General features: G+C 38.1%; 1 protein-coding gene across 1 annotated transcript in view; it reads left to right on the top strand.

Annotated features, from left to right (window-relative positions):
- The window catches only part of ANKRD44 (ankyrin repeat domain 44), a 40,796-nt gene extending 23,642 nt beyond the window's left edge, over nucleotides 1–17,154 (top strand). Inside the window, exons 7-13 of the mRNA XM_011952071.1 lie at nucleotides 1,351–1,438; nucleotides 2,687–2,770; nucleotides 4,133–4,278; nucleotides 4,759–4,841; nucleotides 7,697–7,779; nucleotides 10,168–10,259; nucleotides 14,183–17,154. Of these exons, the coding sequence (XP_011807461.1) occupies nucleotides 1,351–1,438; nucleotides 2,687–2,770; nucleotides 4,133–4,278; nucleotides 4,759–4,841; nucleotides 7,697–7,779; nucleotides 10,168–10,259; nucleotides 14,183–14,241 (635 nt within the window). The 3' untranslated portion in view covers nucleotides 14,242–17,154. The remainder of the gene's footprint in view (nucleotides 1–1,350; nucleotides 1,439–2,686; nucleotides 2,771–4,132; nucleotides 4,279–4,758; nucleotides 4,842–7,696; nucleotides 7,780–10,167; nucleotides 10,260–14,182) is intronic.
- The last annotated feature ends 1,064 nt before the right edge of the window (nucleotides 17,155–18,218 follow it).

The raw sequence follows: 18,218 nt of genomic DNA, 5'->3' as shown, positions 1-18,218 counted from the left end.
TTTTTTTTTTTTTTTTTTTTTTTGTATTGTTAGTAGAGATGGGGTTTCACCATATTAGCCAGGCTGGTGTTGAACTCCTGACCTGAAGTAATCCACCCGCCTCGACCTCTCAAAGTTCTGAGATTATAGGCATGAGCCACCATACCCGGCCACTGCCATTTTTTTTATATTTATTAATTCATATGCTTTTTAATCTCTCTAAAAGCAATATTGCCTTTTCTCTTTTTAGGTACAAGAAAAGTTTGATTTGTATTTTAATATTTCAAATTGTCCCAGCTACATCGTTCTGAGGTAGATCATAAGGGAACTTTCACTAACTTAGCACTGAGTTCAACCGAGAAGAGGTTTCAGGACAATCTGTGTTCCAAAGCAAAATGGCAATGCCTTCCCACCTTATAATTGAGAACCACGGAGACTTTTGTTGTTGTTGTTTTTTGTTTTAACCAGGTCTGTAATGAGAAAACACTTAGTCAGGCTGGGGAACCATCACCCATGTTCCCATATTCTTCATGGGAGACAATACCATGTGGCAAGATCTGTCTTACAATTGTATAGAACGTCACAAACCACACTGAGGCCCTTTATTGAGTAAAGTTCTCACCATCCTGTGACATAGGTAGGGCAGGTATTCCTTGTCCAGTTTTGAATATGTGAGAAACTGAGGCTCAGAGATCCCAAGTAAATTGCCTCAGATCACATAACAAGTAAGCTGACAGCTAGGACCTTACTTAACTCAAATTCAGTTGATTTGGAAACTACCTACCATTTTGTTGAAAATAATCTCACATATTCATTCATCTACTTATTTGAATAGTGCTTAGTGAATGCCCGTGATGTGCCAAGAACTGTTCTTGGGGTCAATTAAAACACATATAGTATTTTACAGTCAAAACCTTTTCACATGCGTTATCTCAAATACTGTTTTCTACTAATCAGTTTCATGTGTCCATTAGAATGCACAACTGTATAAGTGGAAGTATTTGTATGGGTGAAAGGTACATTTCCTCTTATAAATGTGGACAAATTGAAGCACGCCTATGTGAGGCATCTATCTTTCAAGAGCTGAGAGTAAAACAGAATATATTCTGCTTGCAAATGAGTCATCTTCTCTATCTCTCTTCACCAGACCATATGGCCTTCATTGTTTTATTTGTTCATTAAGTCTCAGAACACCTGTGAACATAGTTAATAACATTTTGGCATTTTGTTAATTTTATTTCTTGGAGAATGAATGTTCAGCCAATTCAGGAAAATTCATAAACCAAAAACTCAATATGTAATGAAAAAGCAGATTGGGTTGAACAAAATTTCTTTCTTGGAAACTCCCTAAATTATTTTTATTTCTTGCAGGTAATGAAAACTGTATAGAAGTACTTTTGGAGCAAAAATGTTTTCGCAAATTTATCGGTAATCCCTTTACTCCACTGCACTGTGCAATGTAAGTAGAAAAGATGAGAGTTAATGGTATTACTTTAATTATTTTAACTCCACATAGAAAAGTTGCTTTGAAGGGAAAAAAGCTTTTAGATTACAGATAAGACTGAAATATTCCATTTTTGCTGCTAAAGACAAGTAGATCTGATAGCAAAATATTAAGGATTTTCCCGGAGCTTTTTGTAGAGTGCCACAGTTCCAAAATGGCACAGATGCCACCCTCGGGAAGTCTCGTGAAGGGGTAGAGTGAGAGGTGCATTACCCATGTGAAGAACTCTTCAGGTATAACTCACATTTGTCTGCCAAATTCTAAAAATAAGTCAGCGTTGACAATAGTATGCTTACAGATGGTTAGAAAGACATTTCACACTAGGACAAATTTTCATATATTGAAATTCTTCATCTTTCATATGTTGTAAGCCCTTTTCTGATAAATTTAATTTTTGCTCCAGTCTCAATAGTGAGCCATTGTTCAGAGGATCCAGTGACTTTAAGTCAGACTTCCATAGTCAGCCTGGGAGTCTGTGTTCAACTGGCCTTCCATGGTTAGCCCGGGGGCCCAAGACCTGAGGACGCTTTGTCTTTACATTGTCTCTGGCCTTTATATGAAACTGAGTCATTTGATTGGAAAGATATTGGAGACATAAAGTAGATCAATAAAGAAAGTAAAGTTAAAAAGAGAAAGATTTTATTTTGTTTATTGCTTTTTGTTTTTTGAGATGGAGTCTTGCTCTGTCACCTAGGCTGGAGAGCAGTGGCACAATCTCGGCCCACTGCAACCTCCACCTCCTGGGTTCAAGCAATTCTCCTGCCTCAGCCTCCCGAGCAGCTGGGACTACAGGTGTGCGCCACCACACCTGGCTAATTTTGTGGTTTTAGTAGGGACTGGGTTTCACTGTATTGGCCAGGCTGGTTTCGAACTCCTGACCTCATGATCTGCCCGCCTCAGCCTCCCAAAGGTCAGAAAGATTTTAAATCTGAAGGAAGCATGTCTATTCCATTTTGATATCTCCAAAACGCCTAACGTGGTGCCTTGTATAAGTGCAATAAACTTCTACCTAGATATAGAGGTTCTGAAGTAATGCTAGGGGTTACAAAGTGTATGCCAATGAAACATATACCACAAATATTTATGTTCGATTTTTTAAAAATGCTTCGGATTGTCAAATATACAGTACATAGGAAGATGGGTTAGGAGGTGATATAATTTAAAAGAGTGAGATTGTTACATTAAAACCCATTTTCATTTTAGAATCAATGATCATGGGAATTGTGCATCATTGCTGCTTGGGGCCATAGATTCCAGTATCGTCAGTTGTAGAGATGACAAAGGCAGGTAAGTAATCTAAAACGGCATGCCTTTTATCGTGATGAATCTTAGCCTCTGCTTTGCAGTTGCAGAGTAGCCAAACATCTATGTTTTTAATTGAAAGAATAATGGATAAGCATGGTTTTTAATATTACAGAGGGTGTATAATTAAAAGAAATTTCCCTCTAAGCCTGGAATCCCTAGCCTCTTCCACAGAGAAAGCTACTATACACTGTTATTTACAAATTTTATGTTCTCCTAAATATTTTTTCTGCATATCTGTAAACATATATACATATATATGTATATATCCATATATTCTTTTTGTACCTGGTAGCATTCTATAACAATGCTCTACTTTTAGTATATCTTGGAGATCCTTTCATACCATATTCTTTTTAAAGCTGCATATTATTTCACTGAATGGCTATGCTATAATTTGCTCATCCTGCCCTCCATTGAAGAATATTTAGTTCATTTCCAGTATTTTGCTGTTTCAAAGTGTGATGTGGTGAACATTCTCATATACGTATCTGGGCCAGGCACCGTGGCTCACTCCTGTCATCCCAGCACTTTGGGAGGTTGAAGTGGGCAGATCACAAGGTCAGGAGATAGAGACCATCTTGGTTAACATGGTGAAACCCCATCTCTACTAAAAATACAAAAAACTAGCCGGGCATGGTGGCACATGCCTATAGTCCCAGCTACTCAGGAGGCCGAGGCAGGAGAATCAATTGAACCCGGGAGGCAGAGGTTGCAGTGAACTGAGATTGTGACACTGCACTCCAGCCTGGGCAACAGAGTGAGACTCTGTCTCAAAAATAAATAAATAAATAAATAAATAAATAAATAAATAAATAAATAAATAAATAAAATATGTGTCTGTACACATGACCAAGTGTATCTGAGAGATAAAAACCTAGAATTGGATTTATTGGTTAAAGGGTTGATATTTTTTAATTTTTATAAATAATGCCAAATTATCCTTTAAAAGAAATTAAGCAACCACAATAGATGATGTGATGGGCTTTTAAAATTTTTATTTAATCTGCCAATTACCTACAGACTTAAGCATTAATTTTGAAAGTATCTATCTCAAAGATAAAAGTAGACTCACTGGAACTTAAGATGAAAGAGTCAGTAAAGACACTAATTTCATTATCAGGGCCAACACACACCCGCCTCCCAAGTCTAGGAGTTTCCAGTCCCATACGTGATATTTCAGTGTCTACCCTGGATGACCTTTAGAGGGAGGGGGCCTGATCACTATGTCTATAAACTGAGAAGTTTTAAATCCTTAAGACAACACCATGTACATGTTTCTTGGGCAGTAACTAATGAGAATAAAGTTTAAAGGAAACTCAAGTGATATTTGTTTTAAATCTTTAGGACACCCCTTCATGCAGCAGCATTTGCTGATCATGTGGAGTGCTTGCAGCTTCTTCTGAGTCACAGTGCTCCAGTGAATGCAGTAGACAATTCAGGGAAAACAGCACTGATGATGGCTGCTGAGAACGGGCAGGCAGGCGCTGTGGGTATGTGCTTGTTGTATGGACTTTGCCCTTATACCCATCCAAAAACCAAAATAATGTCAAATCAAGAAATCAGTTGTTCTCATAGTATATACATATGGAAAAAGGCCATTAGCAGTTTTACTTAGGTCACCTGATTCTACCTGCTTAAGCGTCTTCAGTTCCTTGTTTTTTGATTCTTGGTGGACCTTGTCAAAGAGCCAGCCCTTCTGCAATGAAATGCTCAACATTTAGAAACCAAGTATGACAACAGAATCATTTTAACTGGAAATAGTGGACTGTAAAAGCAGTTAAAATTAGTGCCTATTAACCTTGGATAGCACAAATATGAAAATAAATTACTCCCTTTTTTCTTTAAAAACATTAAATATGATTACGTGAACTGTACTAATTTAAATATGTTATTGTGTTTGTAGTGACTTCTTCAAAATGCATGTAATCAGCATCTCATCTAAGTAACCCTCTTTTGGGCTTTTTCTACAGATATTTTGGTGAACAGTGCCCAGGCTGATCTGACTGTAAAGGATAAGGACTTGAATACACCCTTACATTTGGCTTGTAGTAAAGTATGTAATTGAATTTAAAATATTATTACTTCATGTTGTAATAATAACAGTAATAACACCACTGAAATTCTACTGCAGAACTGTGTAGCATGGCTCTTAATTAAGATGTACATCTTCCCAGGGTCTTGTCAACTGAAAGTGGAATTGAAGGGTGAGAAGGAAAGGACAGACCAACACAAATGATGAGGAGATGCTTTTCATGGCATCTGCCACTTGCATTCTTGCTGTAGTCTGTCTGTCTTGATGCTGCCATTGTATCTGTCTCTCTGGTTGTTGTACCACATTTTGGTACCTACATAAAAGTTAGGACCTTAGTTAGGTGGCTTATAAAGTATAAGCAGTTTTACTTGTTTTCATTTTGTTCCATTTGAAGACATTGTAGTAACACAGCCAAAAAATACGCTAATGTGAAGCAAATAAACAGATCTATGTGTATTTCTACCCTCTCCCCTTTTTTCTGGTGTATAGTTCAATGCAAAAATTTTTTTTTGTTTTTTGTTTTTTTGTTTTCAAATAGTGGTGTGTTCACATGTTGCTCAAGATTCCTTCTTCCATAAAAGATAAATTTTAGGCCGGGCACAGTGACTTATGCCTGTAATCCCAACACTTTGAGAGGTCGAGGCAGGTGGATCACCTGAGGTTGGGAGTTCGAGACCAGCCTGACCATAATGGAGAACCCCTGTCTCTACTAAAAATACAAAATTAGCCGGGCGTGGTGGTGCGTGCCTGTAATCCCAGCTACTCAGGAGGCTGAGCCAGGAGAATCATTTAAACCCGGGAGGCAGAGGTTGCGGTGAGCCAAGATCGCGCCATTGCACTCCAGACTGGGCAACAAGAGTGAAACTCCATCTCAAAAAAAAAAAGGAAAGATAAATTATGTAAAATTACATATATATATAATTTATCTTTTATGTCATACATATGATTTGACAAAATTTGGTTTTGTTGCTGAATCGTATACTATTAATATCTTTTAAACATCATGTTTTATGGTATTTTAGAAGATTTGTAGTATTTCAGCTTAGGAATGGGCCATCTTTTATTCAACCCATTTCCTATTATTAGACAAATAGCTTGTTTTCAATTATATACTAGTACAAGTTCAGTATCTCTTACCTGAAATGCCTGGGACTAGAAGTGTTTCAGATTTAGGAATTTTTTGGATTTTGGAATGTTTGTATTATACCTGTTGATTATCCCAAATCCAGAAGTCTTAGTGTTATGTCAATATTCAAAAAGTTTTGGATTTTGTAGCATTTTTTGTTTCAGATTTTCGAATATGGTATGCTCAACCTATATAAATAATGCTTATTGCAGAGGAATCTTTTATAAACAACCTTACTCATTACTTTAAGATAAATTCCTAAGTGTGGAATTATTGAGTCTAAGGATATACTTTTTTTTTTTTTTGAGACGGAGTCTCACTCTGTTGCCCAGGCTGGAGTGCAGTGGTGCAATCTTGGCTCACTGCAACCTCTGCCTCCCAAGTTCAAGCGATTCTCCTGCCTCAGCTGCCCAAGTAGCTGGGACTACAGGCACACGCCACCATGCCCAGCTAATTTTTGTATTTTTTGTGAGAGACGGAGTTTCACCATGCTGGTCAGGCTGGTCTCGAACTCCTGACCTCGTGATCTGCCCGCCTTGGCACCCCAAAGTGCTAGGATTACAGGCGTGAGCCACCGCACCCTGCCAGATATAAATATTTTTAGACCAACTTGCCCTCTTATGAGGTCACAACAGTTTACCCTCCAGCAGCAGTGCATCAGAATGAAACCTCCATGGACATTTCTAAAATTATATTTAACGGTCTCCCATATAAGGCATTATAGTATGACGCCAGTTAGCACCCATGGCAGTGATTTATTTCAGTGTAGTTAAAATATTATCAGTGTTACCTATATGGTACCAGAAGTCTCAGACATTCCTTTCATTGCTTGCATTTTCTCACTTCATGCTCTGGGAAGCCCATGGGAACCACAAAAAGTGCTCAGCTTTATGAAGTTTATTTCAAGGTATAGTATTTTGGTGAATATAAGTGCAATGCTTTTCAAACTTTATCATGCAAATGAATCACCTAGGAGATCTGTGAAAAAACAGTGTCTGATTTATTAGGTCTGCGGCAGAGCTTGAGGTTCAGCAGTTCTAACTCCCAGTAATACTAATGTGACTGCTCTGCAGGCCACATGTTCGTCAGCAAGGGCTTAGGAAGCCATGACCCCTTAAAAGGGTACCAGGCCTGAAATTGTGAAAGGGTCTCTGACTCATCAGTTGATTTTCAAAGATTATTAACCATCTATTTTCTAAGGTACAGAGAGATATCTTCCACTGGTCGAGGAAGAAAAGAATGAGTTTTCCTGAAATAGGGTTTCTTCACAATACAAGACAATTAATGATGATGAATGATATAGATAATAGATGTAATGGGAATTCCAAGGATAAATGGATAATTGAAGTAGTAACTGACGTCTTGAAATAGGAGGTGGGACTTTTGATGTATGTTAAATGTTGTAGGATTCAGACAATATTCCGGATTCTATTCCCTGCTTACCAGCTGGCCTAGCTAAACCAGCATCTGCTTTACCTCTCTGGGGATTAATTTTAAAATTTATCTTAGCAGTATTAATATTTTAGATCAGACTTATGTTAACCAAGTTCTAATGGACCCTATTAGGACTCTTAGAGTGTCTGGAGCCCATTCACTATTGAGAAGAAAAAAAAATTACTCAGAAAATAGCTCTATAGAATGTTGTTAGGCAGAGGAAATTCATTTTCAATTTAAATCATAATGAAGAAATTTCACAGTAACTTTTCTATGTCTCTGTCCTGTATTTCTTATCATTCTTTTTCTTTATTAGGGTCATGAAAAATGTGCCTTGTTAATACTTGACAAGATACAAGACGAGAGCCTTATTAATGCAAAAAATAATGCACTGCAGACGTAAGTGTAACTACTAAAGTTGAATTTGAACCCAGGGTCATAGGCATTTATTCAATAAATATTAAGAGCCTGCTGTGTGCCAGACTAGCTCTGGGGAACACACTGGTGAAAGATGCAGACCTGGCTTCCCCTGCATGAAGGTGACAGTCACATATCTACAAGTGCTGACCAAGCTAGGCAGTTTTAGTTAGAATCCTTCTTTTGATATGTCTTCATAGAATTTTGTGAAGTCTGTGTTTTTCTTTGCTGATATTTCTGGGGTAATATTATAAATTTAGTGGGCTGTTAGAAAAATCTTATGGACTGACATATTTGGGGAAGCTATTTGTATTATGTATTAGCATTATGTATTCTGACTGGAAAATGACAGTTTTACAAATCAGGTTCCCAGAATACATTTGAAGAGTTTCTAAGCTATTTGTCTTGATTATATTTTAATATAATTCAGTGTAACCCTTGGTGTGAAAGATCTAAAAGCTGTTTCATTTTCCGCTTTAGGAAATTATTTATGCATTTGTTTTAAAGGCAAAGGAATTTTTTTCTTTTTTTTTCTTTTTTATTTTTATTTATTTATTTTTTTATTATACTTTAAGTTCTAGGGTACATGTGCATAGCGTGCAGGTTTGTTACATATGTATACTTGTGCCATGTTGGTGTGCTGCACCCATCAACTCGTCAGCACCCATCAATTCATCATTTATATCAGGTATAACTCCCATTGCAATCCCTCCCCCCTCCCCCCTCCCCATGATAGGCCCCGGTGTGTGATGTTCCCCTTCCCGAGTCCAAGTGATCTCATTGTTCGGTTCCCACCTATGAGTGAGAACATGCGGTGTTTGGTTTTCTGCTCTTGTGATAGTTGGCTAAGAATGATGATTTCCAGCTGCATCCATGTCCCTACAAAGGACGCAAACTCATCCTTTTTTATGGCTGCATAGTATTCCATGGTGTATATGTGCCACATTTTCTTAATCCAGTCTGTCACAGATGGACATTTGGGTTGATTCCAAGTCTTTGCTATTGTGAATAGTGCCGCAATAAACATACGTGTGCATGTGTCTTTATAGCAGCATGATTTATAATCCTTTGGGTATATACCCAGTAGTGGGATGGCTGGGTCATATGGTACATCTAGTTCTAGATCCTTGAGGAATTGCCATACTGTTTTCCATAATGGTTGAGCTAGTTTACAATCCCACCAACAGTGTAAAAGTGTTCCTATTTCTCCACATCCTCTCCAGCACCTTAAGCAGGGCGTGGTGGCTCATGCCTGTAATCCCAGCACTTTAGGAGGCCGAGGCAGGTGGATCATGGGAGGCTGAGGCCAGGAGTTCATGACCAGCCTGGCCAACATGGTGAAACCCCACCTCTACTAAAAAATACACCACCACCAACAAAATTAGCTGGGCGTAATGGCGGGTGCCTGTAATCTCAGCTACTTGGGAGGCTGAGGCCGGAGAATCACCTGAACCTAGGAGGCGGAGGTTGCACTGAGCTGAGATCACGCCACTGTACTCCAGCCTGGGCAACAAGATCAAGACTCTGTCTCCAAACAAAAAAACAAAAAACAAAAAAAATTGGGTGTGGTGGCTCATACCTGTAATCCTGGCACTTTGGGAGGCTCAGACAGGCAGATCACTTGGGCCCAGCAGTTTGAGACCAGCCTGGCCAACATGATAAAACCCCTTCTCTACAAAAAATAAAAAAATTAGCCAGCCACGGTGGTTTGCGCCTGTAGTCTCAGCTACTCAGGAGACTGAGGCAGGAGAATCACTTGAGCCCAGCAGAAGGTCAAGGCTGCAGTGAGCTGTGATCATGTCACTGCACTCCAGCCTGGGTGACAGAGTGAGACCCTGTCTCAAAAAAAAAAAAAAAAGATTCTTAAGCAGTATATAAGCACAATATACTGAGTCTGACATAATTCTTTAAGGTATTATAAATTCAGTAAAACATCTGTGTGCATTTAGTAGTAACAAGGAGGGTTGAAATTATACATATATGTGGGTGGCATTAATGCCAGTCATATTGTTGAACTGTGTGAAACAGTGATTCAAATGCTGTGTTAGAAATCAAGAAGTAAAGGGCCTTCTGCAAAATACAGCAAAGCTTGAGTTCTTCCTCTGTCTTCCTATTTACTGTCATTGAGATTGTTTGAGATGCAGAATATTTGTAATATCTGCAGCAAGATCTGGGCCAAACATACAACAACAGTTGGACTATTAGCACCTGGAAAAGATCTGGGCAGCAATTTTTTTTTTTCTTAAGTAAAAACATCCATGTACTATTTGCAGAGTCTAAGTACTTCCTTTTAGCGACATGGGCTAACCAGAATTCCACATTCTCACCCAAGTATGTATCACAACTGATGCTCGGTCTTGTGTTTTTTAGACCCCTCCACGTTGCTGCACGCAATGGCTTGAAGGTGGTAGTTGAGGAGTTGCTGGCCAAAGGGGCCTGTGTACTTGCTGTAGATGAAAATGGTAAGTGGAAAAAGTCAACAGTGACTGCAGGTACCTTCCATAAGCTAGTTGAAGCCAGAGGAAAATGAGAAAGATAGGTGCTAGTTTAAAAGGCAGTTAAGAATTCTGTCCCCCTCGGAAGTCCCATGTGTGAGAAATCAAGCAAGGATAACTTGTCCTGTCTGTCTTTTTGTAAATCACATAGTCTACCTGTAGCCCACCCAGTGCTGTCCATTTTGCATGCAATGCCAGCAGCTGGTCTCTAACTCCTCAGCACAGTGGTTAAAATATTTTAGACACACTAAAAGAGTTTCAAGTTGACACTCAAATTTTAACTGCAGATGCTGAAGAGTTAGGGATTACACATGTCATTAGTGCATGCTCAAGGGCTCAAATGAAAACCTAGATTTTTGATTGTATTTAAGTTCATTCTGAGATCAAACTTTTTTTTTTTCTTTAAGTACAGATCAGAATTCATATTCCAAGTATGGAAATTTGAGGAACAAGAGTAAAATTTCTTAATCAATGTCTAGGCTTGAAGCTTCCCCTGATCTGCATAATGTTCCTTTCCTAATGAACTAATTCTTAACAGAATTTTTCTACTCTGCTTCCTAAGACATTTTGAAAAGAATGGCTACTAGAATTGCACTAAGCTGCCATTTTAAGCACAATGCCTATTAACCTTGGGGAGCAAAAAAGGAACTTCTGGATATTTATGAATTCTGTAATTTTTAAAATGTGGCATTTAATTAAGGTATTATAATGTATTAATGTAACTCAATCAACTGCTTGTTACAGGTGTTGGGATTAGCAGCTCATGCCTGTTTCTCAGAAGTAAGCACCCATACTGGCATCAGTAGCTAACTCTTATTAGTTTTGATTTTCCAGCCCCATTTATCCTAGCATGCACCCTGCTCTGTCCCCCACCTGACTCATCTAGGAAGTGCAGAAAGTTCCCTATTACTCCATCTCCTTGGTTTTCCTGCCTCACCTTCCCACACCCTCTTAACGCCACTGTAGACTTAGGGTTGGCCTGCAGAGGCCCACAGTTTTTCTCCAAAATGGTCAGAGAGAATAGAATAAATTAGTTTTGCTTTTCCTGGTGTAAATCTGCTGCACTGAAGGTTTGTTCAGCTGATAGTGACCTTAGGAACAAGAGCCCTGGGTGGAGCATACCTGCATCCCAAAGGCCTGGGAACGTTTGGGGCAATTTTATACAGCAGTACAACCACAGTTCCTTTACTCATCACTGACTTTTGTGGAATGGAATGTTAAACTACCTGTTCATTCTTATTTGTGTTCATACCAGAAAAATGAATGATGTACTAAAGAGTAGGGTGGGGAGAGCAGGTCAAGTGATGATAAACAAAACAACAAACGTGAAGTTTTAGTGAGCTATTCCTCTGAATTACTGAGCAAGTGCCCTCACTGTATAGTGGAAACTTTGACCAGCCGAGAAGGCAGCTAACCCTTTTCAGGCCAGTAGAATAAAGGTTGGATAAGGGAAATAATCAAGTCAAAGACTTAATCTACTTCCTCAAGGAACCTGTATTCTGAGTTAAGACAGTTTTCTTATCTGGGCTGGACCCATTGAGTCTAAATGAGAATAACATGGTTCTAATTATGACAAGCATAGTAATTTTCTCACATCCATTACATTTTAGATTTGGGACTTTGGTTGGTGAGTGGCCATTTTTAAATACTCTATTAGGCCAGGTGTGATGGCTCATGCCTATAATCCCAGGACTTTGGGAAGCCAAGGTGGGAGGATTGCTTGACCCCAGGAGTTTGAGAACAGCCTGGGAAACATAGCAAGACCTCGACTCAAATAAAAAATATTAAAAAAAAAATCAGCTGGGAGTAGTGGCACACACCTACAGTCCTAGCTATTCGGGAGGCTGAGGTGGGAGGATTGCTTGAGTCCGAAAGACAAGACTGTAGTGAGATCAAGGCCCATGCCACTATAATCCAGCCTGGGAAACAGAGTGAAACTCTATCAAAAAAAATTTTTTTTGTTAAATTTCTCCTAAATGATTGTAAATTTTTAATCACAAACAACCAGTGCTTTCCTGTGTCTGATCTACTGTAATGATTCCATTTTTCTAAAACCGGTTATTGGTGTCTACTTTCTATGAAACATATATAAAGTGACAAAACTTCATTACTCACTTTTGCAGTCATCTAATTTTCAATATCTTTTCTAATTGGACACACAATTACCTAACAATAGAAAGTCATTGTTCTCAGAATGAGAGTCCTTCTCAGGCCCAGGCCTGAGGCTCATGGTGTGTGTGTGCTGTCAGGCGGAAACATCTTCCTGATTGTCCTGTTGCTGTTTATTGTGAAATTGTGTCCCACCCCCACCCCCTCATGTTTGTGTTCACTAAATGAAGGCTGGAATCCTGCCTAACACTGGATAATATCGTGCTTGTCGTAGTCATATGAGCTGAAAACAAAAATAAAAAGCCCTCCATAAAATGTCTCCCCTCCCTCCCCCTCTAGCCTCACCCCTAGCATGACTTGTGAGAAGTAACTCCTCCTTTTACCTGGCATGATTTCTAACTCAACATACATCTCCGCCTGTGAGGTCATCTGAGATGTACTGTGGAAAGCTCGTGCCTCCTCGAGACTCCTCAGAACTAACCACTGCCTTGTCTGCATTTACGCCCAGGTCATACCCCGGCCCTGGCTTGCGCTCCTAACAAAGACGTGGCTGACTGCCTGGCCCTCATTTTGGCTACCATGATGCCTTTTTCTCCTTCCAGTACAATGACGGCTGTCAACTTCGTTTGTTTAAAAAAAGACAATTTGAGCAGGACGACCCTCTCCAATCTGGGTAGCATGGTTAGCCTGTGCAGTAACAACGTAGGCTCGGAGGATGGGTACAATGAAAATGATTCTGATTCGGAAACGTTTTGACTTTGGACTGTAGAAGCTTTCCTTTGATCACCTGTGTTGGAGGAAAGGAAAGAAGCTTGAATTCCAGGTTTATGTGTGTTCCAGTATTATTTAGGGCCTGGGCTTCCAGAAGCTAGTAGAGAAGGAATTAATCAAGGGCGGGCAGTGAGGCTGTTGGGTGGAACAGTCACACAGATGGCCCCAGTTTTGTTTTGTTTCACATCCTCTTTAAGATACTTCTATGAAAGTCTACCTCTCATTTTAAGTAAAGAATAAAAGATGTATTTAATTCCTGTTCTTTGGGGATAATGCAACAGAGAGGCAGCTATTCACTATGAATAATTTTTCTTTTCATGTATTTAGCAGTGAATTCTCAGAAGTATATCAGTGTGACATTCATGTCCCCTGGGAGGGAAGGGAAGAGGCAGATAGGAAATGCCTCAAACCTCTTCTCACTTTGATGTTTACTTCCTCACTAGAAGCCAAAGGTAAAGGTAAAGGTGTTCATCTTCAGAAATAATGCCTGTAATAATCTTTTTAGAGAGTCCAACTATTTATATCCTCTCTATAGTAAGCATTTAAATATCCAGAACTTCTTTCTGAGGATCTCTGTTAAAGTTGCCAGATGAATTGAAAAATTGAACTTGCTTTTTTTGTTTAACACAGTGTTCTCCATAACAAGCCTGTGACTAATTTTCACTTAAGTGATTGAACCCAAATTTATCTAATAACATTTCAGGTGAAAATTATATTGCACCAAAACTTTGACACAATATGCAAAATTAATATGAAACTACCCTTTGTTAATTTACTCTTAAATCAAAATACTAACTTTTAAAAACCATCAGAATCATCAGCATTGTTCATCAGTAGTAAAATGAACTTCCGAGTCAAGGCCATGCCAAGTGAGTGAAAAGTGTGACTGCAAAAAGGAACAAAAAAAAAAAAGAAAGTAGAAATGGGTGATTTAGCAAGTAAAGCCGATTGCCAGTTGCTTGATGATGAAACCAACATAGTGAATACTGTGTCTGCTCCCTCTGCCAAAGCTTCTAGGTCAAATGGACCCCGTTCCACACCTGGAACCGCTGTACAAAAAGAAGAATGAGACTCTTTAAAAATTATGCACATACACACACACACATATATGTGTGTGTGTGTATATATGTGTGTGTGTGTGTAGTTCATCAGCCAGCTACACATGAGGACCAAAATGCTTCAGTCTAAAATGGAAGATATACATTTTTTTCCTTCAAAATGCAAGTGAGAACTGAAGTAGCTTTTTTATGGAGTTAAAATGTAATCTTTTTGTGTACCAGTCTTTGTTGTATTTTATATTTCTTATGACACAGATTTCTAGTTGACCACTTAACATTTGTAGCTGATGATGTGTTGACCATGTTTTTTATTTTTTGCCAAACTAGAGAAAATGTCCGTATACTTTTGATGTAAATGTGTTTATATTTATTTGAAATGAAGCAATTAGTGAGGAAACATCCATTATTTGTTCTCTATTTTAATTGCTATGTATCTTATTTAGAATAACAAAAACAGTGAAAAAAACACACTTGACCCTGGGCTAGCCAAAAGCCCAAGGGCCAAACCCAGCATTTCCACTGCTAAAGTTTCCAGCTGACCCTCAGGTTCTTCCACGTTGGTTAGAGAGGGCTACGCATCTTCTATTGCTCAGCCACAGTCTGTAAAGCTTAGAGCTTAGAAGACATTGCAGTCTGGATGCTCTTCTGCGAGATGAAAACTCAAATGTGTAGTGGATCATATACACAAAGGCAGCCCAAAGAAATATTTAGAAATTACCCTAAGTACACTGAAAAGCTCACATAGTCTCAGTAACCTGATGGGAAATGATGGCAGTGTGTGGGCACATGTGCCAAAAGGAGAAATAAAAATCACCAGCTCAAGTGCTATTTTCTACTTGAGGAAGAGACAGAAAAGAAATGTGTCGAATTGGAGAAGTACTCTCTGACATTTTATAATGAGTTCCATTTCCACCCTGGAAATTGCTATTTTATAGTGTATGTGAGATATTTTAAAAATAATGTTCTATCATATCTGGATCAAAGACAGATAACTGTATTATATTTTTCATCTAACTGTAAAACTTTAATCTTACTCTTCATATCCTGGATTTGATTAAAACTCCTGTTGGGTTCTTCACAAATGAGAGCTTGTTCAGAGGACTGATTGAACTGGTATTAATTTCCCTGAAAATTTCCCACACCACCACCACTGTTTTTTGAATTCTTGGCGTTGTGCTTCCCACCTTCTGTCCTTTTCGTTTGTTTAGAGAAGATGAATTTTTAAAAAGCAGATAAATTGCTAATGAGCAATAATGACCTTCTCTTTACCAAAACACTGAAAATTAAGAGAGATTCAATGTTGAAGAAGCACAATATACTGCGGTGTCTTTTTCTAGAAGTGAATGGAAATCTTGCTCAGTTGGCATTTCAAGCAGGAAATGAAATGCTTGCTTTAATGGCAAAGCAGCGTTAACATTTTTCCTGTCGTGTAGCAGAGAGTACAAGAATCATTTCAGCAAAGCAGTGACTCACCATGAGACGTTATCTCCATGGAGGTGCGTTTTGACTTTTCCCCACTCTCTTACTCATAGAAGGAGGACAAAGGAACGAAATGAAATCATGCTCACAATGAACTGTTCATTACATCAACTAATCTCTCTCTCTCCCCCCCTCTTTCTCTTTCTCTCATACCCCAAGACTAAATTTTTTTTAAAGAAATGACTTTAAAAACTATCATTTCTGTATTTTAATTACATCCCTTAGAAATAAAATTATGTTTGCACCATAGCTTTCTAAGAAAAAAAAATGTATTTTTAACTAAGTCTTAGTTGCTTAGTGCTTTTACTTAAGTGTGTTATTTTTAGACTGTATTTTAACCACAGCCACAAGGATCATGTTTCATTGCACTTACTTATTTGCCAGTGTCTGCCTGTCTTTGGTAAATACATTACTATCTCCAAATTGCCTAAAATCTGCTATGATTCTACAGTAAATAGCTCAGGGTATTTCTATTTATCACTACTAAAAGGGCACCATAGTATGTTTTGGTACTTTAGGCAGTAAACACTGCTTGGTTTATCATTTTGTTATTAAATTAGAACAAGAACATCAAATGGATTTGCTGCACTAGTTATTCTTTGTACTGTTGAGCAACTTGGTGTGCTTATATGTTGTGTTGGTTGAAAAACTCATCCCTTTTTTTGTCTTGTAATATGAAGTTAGAGTGCCTTTTTATATTTGTATATTCTGGAAATGTTCTGTGGAATGTTTTGTATTTTTTCATTTGAGTGTTATCAGAGCAATATGATACCAGTGAGTTTTCATTTCAACCTTTCTTTGTATAAAGTGTCTTTTTTCCTGAAATTTCCCCTTGTACTTGCGTTGAAATGAATATGAAAATGCTAAAGTTTTCTATAGGAATTGTTTGATTTTGCAGTGCTAAAATGCTTTCTTCTTACGAAACTGTAAACCATAGGTCAGTATTATAGGGGAAAAGCATTTTAAGATAGTGACAATCTGAGTGTTTGTATAAAATGTAATTCTATGCGTTTCTTATGTGATCTAAAAATTCAATGCAAATATCTTTTATTTGGTAGTTTTGTCTACATATTTTATGCTCTAGCATGTGCAATATATCTTTGTAAAGCACGATGATACAAATCTGGTGCCAGTGTTATATTTTGCATAACATATTTGTAACAGCATAAAATATTGTTTGATGATTTCAGTGGGATTTTGTCTATAATGTTTACTTATGTAAATTGGAGTTGAATGACTGGTAAATGTCATGACTGTAAAAATGGGGAAAATGACTTTTAGTTCAGTGAATGACTTTGAACCAATCTGAATCTTCTCAAGCACAGTTTAATACTTTTGCAACTACTGAATGCTCTAATAACATAACGAAGTACTTAACTGTAATATACTATGGAAATGCATTCAGATGGTTATTTTTACAAATAAAAACGGTACACATATTGTTGCGATTTGTATTTTAATTTTTCCAATTTATGCTTTTTCTAAATTATGCTAATTTAAATCTTTGCACTCCCCCAAGCCAAATTAACTTTAAATTTGGGAACCAATCAAGATAAAAGTGTATCTCCAGATTCACAATTTATGTTTGTATTATCACAATTAGAGAAAAAATTCAAACATACATGCTTGTGTCTATTATATGTATTTATGCTTCCAACTTTTTTCCATAAAGGGTTTTGTTTTGTTTCTGCTCTGTTGTCCAGGCTGATGGGCAGTGGTGAGATCTTGGCTCACTGCAGCCTCGACCTACTGGGCTGAAGTAATCCTCCTACCTCAGCCTCCCAAGTAGCTGGGACTACAGGTGTGCACCACCATGCCTAGCTAATTTTGTTTTTTTTGTAGAGATGGGGTCTCACTATGTTGCCCAGGCTGGTCCATAAAGGATTTGAGCTGGGTTATGACAAAAGATGTGGTAAACTACAAATAGAAAAATGAGAACAGAGAAAAAGAATACAAACAGATACAGGAACCATAAAATTTAAAACAGTATCTATGACTGAACTTGAGTTTGCTCTTAGCTTCCTTGCAGCCAAGGTAAGAGGAGAAACGTGATCAGTTATATAGTTCACATATATCAAAAAGGAAGTTTATTAGGTCCTCAAAATTGTGAAATCAACCATGCCTATCTTTGGTATTGTCACCATTACCCTTCAGGGACTTCAGAGCAACACAAGAACCTCCATCTCTGCACTATCCTTAAAGGTATCCATAGAATTTCCTTCTCCATCTATCTCACCATCCAAAATTTTTCATCTTGAGTAGTAACTTCAGGGACAGTCCCTGGAAGCACTAAGGAACAAATTCCTAATGATGGAGTTTCCAGTTATTGACAAAGACATTTGGGGGTGGTGCCTGCCTGAGTTCCTCAAATCAAGTGTTATAGAATGTTAGCAGTTATTACAGTCCAGCCCAGTCACATCACCAGCCCTTTCAGGAAGAAACTGAATCCTAGAGAAGTTATACAACTTGAATTTTTGAAGATAGTGATCTGATGATACAACATCTGCCT

This window comes from Colobus angolensis, unplaced genomic scaffold (assembly GCF_000951035.1).
Source record: "Colobus angolensis palliatus isolate OR3802 unplaced genomic scaffold, Cang.pa_1.0 Scaffold330, whole genome shotgun sequence".
Classification (NCBI taxonomy): domain Eukaryota; kingdom Metazoa; phylum Chordata; class Mammalia; order Primates; family Cercopithecidae; genus Colobus; species Colobus angolensis.
This window is presented reverse-complemented; position numbering and strand designations above follow the sequence as displayed.